General features: G+C 31.8%; 1 protein-coding gene across 3 annotated transcripts; it reads left to right on the top strand.

Annotated features, from left to right (window-relative positions):
* The first annotated feature begins 5,480 nt into the window (after positions 1-5,480).
* On the top strand, positions 5,481-7,606 carry LOC107428740 (RING-H2 finger protein ATL47). Of its 3 annotated transcripts, none has more exons than XM_048461925.2 (2): positions 5,481-5,760; positions 6,486-7,606. In XM_048461925.2, exon 2 carries the CDS (start codon positions 6,496-6,498, stop codon positions 7,378-7,380), a length of 885 nt encoding a protein of 294 aa, XP_048317882.2. In that variant the 5' UTR covers positions 5,481-5,760; positions 6,486-6,495; the 3' UTR covers positions 7,381-7,606. The 3 variants fall into 3 exon arrangements, with proteins under 3 accessions (XP_048317882.2, XP_048317880.2, XP_024934147.3); XM_048461923.2 differs by having other exon boundaries at positions 5,489-5,760; positions 6,083-7,606; XM_025078379.3 differs by having other exon boundaries at positions 5,489-5,760; positions 6,021-7,606.
* The last annotated feature ends 256 nt before the right edge of the window (positions 7,607-7,862 follow it).

Genomic DNA, 7,862 nt, shown 5'->3' with positions numbered 1-7,862 from the left:
TGCAGTTGTATTGTTAATTATTTAGTTCTTCTTCTTCAATTTGCAAAAAAAAAAAAAAAAAAAAAAAAATTTCTTCTTCTTCTTCCTTTTTTTCTTTTAGATTTGCCCAAATTGTATATATTCAAAATGCCTTCTTTTTTTATTTTTATTTTTTTTAATATGGTTGGTGAATTACTGATTTGAGTATGCCTATCACAGTGTTTTATACTAATGGGGGTGTTTTAACATTTCTAGACACCACTTTTAATTTCAATTAGTTAGATTGATTAGCTATATATTGTCTTTTTCTCTTGATCTCTCTCTTATGGTGTCTCTTCAAGCTTATCTTTTACTCCAAGAAAGAATACTATATATTATAATTGCATAACTATGAAGTTCATTAAAATATGTATAATGCTTTTCGTTTTTTTTTTTTTTTTGTTTTTGCAAAAAAAAAAAAATTTGTTTTTAATGTGTCTATTTATCTATAAATATGATTAGCTTCATCTCAAATTTATTAAGGTTTAATATTTTTGCTACTCTGCTTTGGTTTGATTTCAATTGAAGCGTTCAAAATTTTCTTTTCTTGTAAATTTTCAATTTGATTCTATATGGGAAAAATTTTCAAATTGGTAACAGAACATAACTCCCACCATCATGTATCATAGCCTCTATCCGACCTCTGTTTATCATATTGTTGTCAAATATCAGGTTCATGAAGGGTTGGTTTGCAAAATCCAAGCTACCATTACCCTCGAACCAAAGATGAAGCTACACCATACACTGTCATAACCTTTATTATTTGTTGTCTTCTCCACCAATGTTAAGGTGACCTAAAATTATCAAATTAAATTGACCCTTTTGAACTTAGTTGATGGTAATGTTTGAGAAATAAAGGTTCGAGAAGGGCTATGGTGGATGGAGGAAGTTCAAATTTTAACTATAAAGCTTCAATTAATTTGGGTAACAATTTATTTACTCGGATTCACTTGCTATATATGTGTGTGTGTGTGTGTGTGTGTGTGTGTGTGTGTATGTGTGTTCGAATTATAAGAAGTAATTAGCTAGCTTCTCGTAGCCAAAGAAGACAAAAGAAAAACCCTAGATTTTCTAATTATTGACTTCAATTCAAGAATGGAACTTAATTTTGTCGGACATCTATAATATACGTAAATACTTCATCATATATAGTAATAATAGTGGGCTAATTAATATAAGAATTTTTTTTTAATTTTAATTTTTTAATACTAAAAACGTAATTACCGAAAGTGATTTTTTTTAAATAAAAATTAATGTAATTATGATATGGTGTTTCAATAATATTGGATTTTCTTTTCAAAAAATTGAAAATTTTATGCATTTCCTTTTTTATTCCTTCTATTTTTTTGCCATATCAATATCTAGCATCATAAAATATTGAAATTCCATCATATATATATATATATAATTATACACTATTTTATTTATTGAAAATATTATATTAATTAGTACTCTTGTTGTATAATATATACTTCATCATATCCTCTCAAATTTCCCCTTTATTAATTTTAGATATATGGGCAGGGTAATTAACAACCATATTCTTAGAAAGACCATTATGTTCTATTTTTAACAAGGCCAACAAGGAATATTAAAGGTTTCATTCAGGGAAATGATGAATGACAAAATACAAGATTTTCACATGTTGGACATTGTAATTCAAAACTTACAATTATTAGTTGAAGTATTACAAAACAACTTGTTTTAGCTTGGCAAGATTACTCTTTATGTCCCTCTAACACTTCATCTACACTTTTTTCTTCGCAAACACATCTATATGATGAATGCTCATGCTCAATACTTGGAGATTAAGCGTGTTTTGTGGTCTTTGGATTCTTACCTTAGTTCTATTAAAAACCACATACAAAAAACTAGTAGTTAAAACCTATATTTCTATAGATATCTCATCTTGAAATCCATCCCAAACACAACGGTTGACTGACCCAAAGAAAAAATAAAAATAAATAAAAAATAAAAATCCAAGGTACAGATTTTTAAGGCTGAGCTTTATTCTTATATTCACTCAACAAAATAATTAACCAGAAAGTAAAAAAACCTGCTACATTTATTAGATAACACATGCACATATCTTATGAAAGAACCTTGTTAACTAGTTGGATCGAAGTTGTCCTCACTCTCTCTCAAATTTAATTAAGTTGCTAGCTAGGGCTATAATAAGTTCATATACATGCAAACTATAATGGAGAATCAGAGAGATTGCAAACTATATATGTTAGGTGAGATATATGGGGAAAAAGAAAATTTTATATTGAGTCTCGTTGCATGTCAAAGCCACCATTAATATATGGCCCAAATGAAACATTCCTAAATGTTGCTCACAAAGTAGTCAGAAATTCAGAATTGTCGGTTGGAGCAATTTAATCCTATTCGTCTATGCCCACATAAGGAGTAAATATTTTGCTGGCGCTTTGCGAGAGAATTTATATATAATAACACACTTGATTATCAATATTGTAAGTCTCTTTCTGGGACACGAGTACATACGAATTTCTAACGTACAAGTATATATACATATACAGTCAATTACTTACCAATCGATCAGAATTTGATTATATTATATAACTTCATACTACGACCAGACTCAAACGTATATAACTATGATGTGGGTTACCAAAATTTTTAAGTTTTTATGGAAAATGGAATAAAAGAGGTTTTGTTTTTCTTATGTTTTAGAGAGGTGGAGTGTAGGGACCTGAAGGGTGTTTGGATGTATACAATCGATACTCCAGTTCATTACAAATTCTGCTTTATTATTGTTATTATCATTATTTTGTTTCCAGATGATGATGAAAGTAAGAAAATAAAGTAGAGGATTTGCTGAAACAGCAAAGAAAAGGGTCAAAAATTGGTCTAAATCAAAGCATTCCCTATTTGTCACATAAAATCCAAGTATGAGGTTCTCTTTAAGCCACCATATCATGGTTTGCACCAGTAAAGAAATGTTTGGTGAAAAACATAGTAGCTGCCAGACCAAAGAACGTGAACTCCATGGCCTACCATTCTCTCTACCGTCATTGCCAGCCATATATGCTCTGAATTTCCACATGTTCCACTTTCCCATTTCACTGACTAATCAAAAAAACCATTATATATATATATATATATATACACACTTTATTTTTAATTTGTATATTTATTAGTGCTGTTGTTTAGCAAATTCATACTTAGCAGGGTCAAACCAAATCATCTAAATTTGTAAATATTTGTAATTAGTCGTGTTCGAAATTATTCGAAATTATTGTTATTTTCAAAAGTTTAAGTTATTGAAAAAGATTTATCAGTATTCTGCCTCTTATGTGTATATATATATATATATATAGATAAAAGTCCAATCATTTTTTAAACTCATTTTTACATCCAATTATCGATTCAATTACATATATGTATGTTTTGCATTTGTTTTAACATAGCTAAGTCTTGGGAGGATTAATAATGGGTGGGGTTCCTTCATATGGACTGGTTGTTGTGCGTGCAGGCTATGGCTGTTTGGATAGAAGACATAAAAGAAGAGGGAAAAATTTTTAGGTATCTTGTGAAAGTTATATAAACCAAAGAGGATATGACACATCTGAGGGCCAGAAAACCATTCAGATTTAAGAAGTGGGACTATTTTTTTGATTAAATCACGAGAAAGCTTCGACTTCTAAGGCCCACGCCATATATTATATATGACATGTGAAAAATTCAATGCCAAAAAGTGACTATGCTTCTCTTACTTCTACTTTGTCTTCATCTCACAGATTTGGATATAACAGATATAAACATTGATCAGCACATGGGACTGGAGATCCTTTTATATATATATATATATATATATATGTATAACTAATTTATCTCACATTAAATTGACAAATTATTTTATCATTAGAATCTTTTTTATCAATATATCAATAAAGTGTTATATGAGAGAGTTAGAATTTAAAAATATATTAACGTTTTATATAATTTTACTGTATAGAAAGTGTGCTATATAAATCAATATAGGATTCACTTAGAATTTTAATAATTATTAAACCTATGTAAGTCATTAATACAATTTTGAATTTTAAATTTGAAGTGGTCTAAATGATCCAAAAAATTATAATAAATAAGGTCCAGATGTTAGTTAAAACTATTTGTTCTCTTTATGAAATACTACTGGATGTGTGGTGCATATGGTTGAATAGATAGAAGACATAAAGAAAGAGGGGAAATTGCAGGTATTTTGTGAAATTTGATGTAAATCGATCATAGACTACTCTATGACACATAAATTTGAAACCATTCAGATCATTGAAGAAGATGGGACCCTATTTGTTATACTATCACGAGAAACTTTAAATTCCCAAAGCCTCCGCCATATTATATAATAACATGAAAAACTCAATGCTAAAAAGTGACAACGTTTCTCTTGCTTCTGCTTTGTCTTCGTCCACAAATTTGGAAATAAGACATTTGAACGCTGATCATCATGGACCCTTATATATACATAAGCATATATGTATATATATATATATATATATACACGTACAAAATTTAACTCCAAACTTTGAACCACAGAAGCAAAGCCCTTGAAATGAATTGTTTTCTTAACTTAAAAATATTTATATAGCGTAAGTTTAATATGTATATCTCCACACTCTTCTAACGTATATAATTATTCTATTATTATAGACCTATTCATTTTAGACTCAAATTATATCTTACACAGAGGGTAATCAGCATATTTTCTTCCTTAAGTGGATTTTTTTTTTTTTAAGCACTTTGGTTACTAAAGTCAAATATCATTTGAAACTTTGTCCTTAAAATGCTAAAACATAATCAGTTTAAGGATTATTTATGTAAGTAAAATTCAATTTAAAAACTATTTATATAAGCAAAATTCAAATTCAAAGATCAAAATGCGAAAAAAAAAAATGGTTCAGAGACTGAAATGCCAAAATATATTTAGTTTAGAGGAAAGATGCACCAACTATCCCTTACACGTGTACCTCATTTAATATTGGAAATGCTGTAAACTTTCAACTTTTTTTTTTCCAATAAGAATTGACATTACTTAAAATATGTGTCTATTTTCTTTCAAAAAAAAAACAAAAAAGAAAGAAAGAAAGAAAGTGTCTGTTTACAATAATTTTAGGGCATGATAAATCTCAAGCCTAAAAATTCATTTTCAAAATAATATATTACAACTTTTGTAATTCAACGGGCCTTTCTTCAAATACAATGCAAGACTTCTTGTTGCGTGAGGAGGCCTATTGGGCTTCTCTATTTTTAAACATTCACAAAGTCCATGAACCAATTCAATTCTGGATCCAGAACAAAATGAACCGGAACCCGGAAGCTCGATCCGGGTGTTTCGGACTCAACAAAAAGTTGGAAGAAACAGCGCCTAGATTCGCACAAAAAAAAAAGTCTGGGAAAATGCACGCAGGACACTCAATCTGCCAAAAACACTGGATTCCCTGACACGTATACAAGGTGACTGCCCTTGTATTATGAAATGACAGTATTGCCCCTGACTTTGCTTTTTGTGAGCAACCATGATATTTCTCTGATATTTCTCATGGCACTTGCCTTTCCTGCCTTCCAGTATATATGCTCCCATCAAAGTGTAACAACTTGACCTTATATGTTGGGGTTATTTTTTTCACTGCAAAAAGCCTACAAGAACTAGCTCCATCCAAAACAAAAACAAAATTTGACAAATGGGCTCCATTAATGGCAGATTTTCTAGAGCTCGAGGTAGGTAAACTGCAACCTTGACATGTACAAAGTGTGTTCAGCTTCAATGTTGTTGTACAAAAACATCTTCTTTTTTTTTCTTTTTTTTTTATTCAATGTCAAAGCTTTTGAGCCAGAAAATAGATTGCATTTTGGTAACCAAGAGAGATCCTTGGTGTGTCACTGTAATTTGCAAATCTGAGTCAAAGTTTTGATTTTTATAATTTTTCCCTTGCACATTCTTGATTAAAATTAAATTTTGGGTTTCTTGTGAATGCAAGAAAGCACTGTCTTGCTTGTTTTCCTCATTATGTGAGTTGGGGTTTGGTCTCCATTGAAGCAGAAGGAAACGGTTTTCTTAAGCTTACTTGAGGTGAGAGAGGGACTGTTTTTGATCTAAGAAAAAGCTGAAAGAAAGTGATGGTGGATTCAGTATGCTATTATCCTAAAATGTCCTGGATTCAATCCCAAGCCAGGCTGAAAAATGGCTTCCTGACCAGCTCTGCTGTATCTCCTCTGCTTTCCTCTTCTCTTTCTGCTTCCAGTCCTTTACAACCATATAATAATGATTACCAAAAGCAACCAACCATGTCTTCCTTATCATCATCCTCTGGCAGTAAGATAAGCCCTGCAATTCTTTTCATCATAGTTATTCTAGCTGTTATTTTTTTCATATCCGGTCTCCTTCACTTGCTAGTTAGATTTCTTATAAAGCATAGATCTTCACCAGTTTCTGAATCTAACAGATACCCAGATATGTCTGGGTCCGATGCTGTCCAGAGACAATTACAGCAACTCTTCCATCTTCATGATTCTGGACTAGATCAAGCTTTCATAGATGCTCTTCCTGTTTTCCTCTATAAAGAGATAATGGGTCTGAAAGAACCATTTGATTGTGCAGTTTGTTTGTGTGAATTCTCAGAACAAGAGAAGTTGAGATTGCTTCCACTGTGTAGTCATGCATTTCACATTAATTGTATAGACACGTGGTTACTGTCTAATTCAACTTGCCCTCTCTGTAGAGGAACTCTATATTCACCTGGCCTTGCCATTGAAAGCCCAATTTTTGATTTTGAAGATCCCAGAGATGAAGATGGTTCTCTAGGGAATGGAGGAATTGCAGTTGTTTCTAGTCAAAAGCCTGCAGAAAGTGAAATTGTTGGCCAGAAGAGGGTATTTTCTGTCAGACTTGGCAAATTTAGAAGCATAAATGATGGTGGGGAAGGTGGAGAGGTAGGAGGACAAGAAGGAGATGAAAGAGGAAGAGGAGAGGGAGAAACCAGTAGTAGTAACTTGGATGCAAGAAGATGTTACTCAATGGGTTCCTACCAATATGTGGTTGCTGATTCAGAGTTGCAAGTGGCTTTAAGACCAAAAAGAAAAGGAGGAGGAGGAGGTGGTGGTGGTGATAGTGTAAGGCTTGTGAAAGGAAGAAGTGGACCAAATGGGAATTCCATAGTTGATGGAGATGCTGAGGGGAAGAAAATTAACATTGGAAGCAAAGGTGAAAGCTTTTCAGTTTCCAAAATCTGGCTATGGTCTAAGAAAGGAAAATTTCCAAGTTCTTCAGAAACCCATTTGGGTGGCAGTTCTTCTGTTACTGGGGTTTTACCATTGACTGATAGATCTCATAATACGTGAAGGTATTTTTCACTGTTTCTAGTTCTTTCCCTCATTGTGATAGATGACTCCATTTTTTGAAAAAAGAAAAGAAAGGAATATATGGCTTTTGCTCTCTCTCAATTATATTTCTTTACTGCAGTGCTGCTTCTAGGGTATTATGCTTCTTTCCTGTTTAACTTTATGGCAAGTGGCTATGTACTTTACCTTATCAATGGAAATTCCAAGCTCTTGTATGTTTGACAAATGCTTTTACTTTTCCCTAACATCACCAGTATTCTTAGGGGGATAATGCTTACTCCATATCCCTCAATCCCTCAGACTACATGAGCAGCGGTGATTGCTGTTTTTGTGGTGCACAAAATGAAAAAATATGGATGAAATTGAAAATGATAAGTTAAATAAATTTGAAATTTTGTTGTTTTTGAGTCTGGGACCCATCACAGCATGTGTGATTTATACATTAAACCAAATAATTAGTTAAAGGAGCTTTTTTGGCCATC

The sequence above is a fragment of the Ziziphus jujuba genome, chromosome 12, assembly GCF_031755915.1.
Source record: "Ziziphus jujuba cultivar Dongzao chromosome 12, ASM3175591v1".
Lineage (NCBI taxonomy): Eukaryota > Viridiplantae > Streptophyta > Magnoliopsida > Rosales > Rhamnaceae > Ziziphus > Ziziphus jujuba.
Note: the sequence above shows the minus strand (reverse complement) of the source record. Positions and strands in the feature narration are given on the sequence as shown.

Excerpts from the sequence above, each read along its gene's own strand:
- LOC107428740 (XM_048461923.2), top strand. The coding sequence starts at position 6,160 with ATGGTGGATTCAGTATGCTATTATCCTAAAATGTCCTGGATTCAATCC.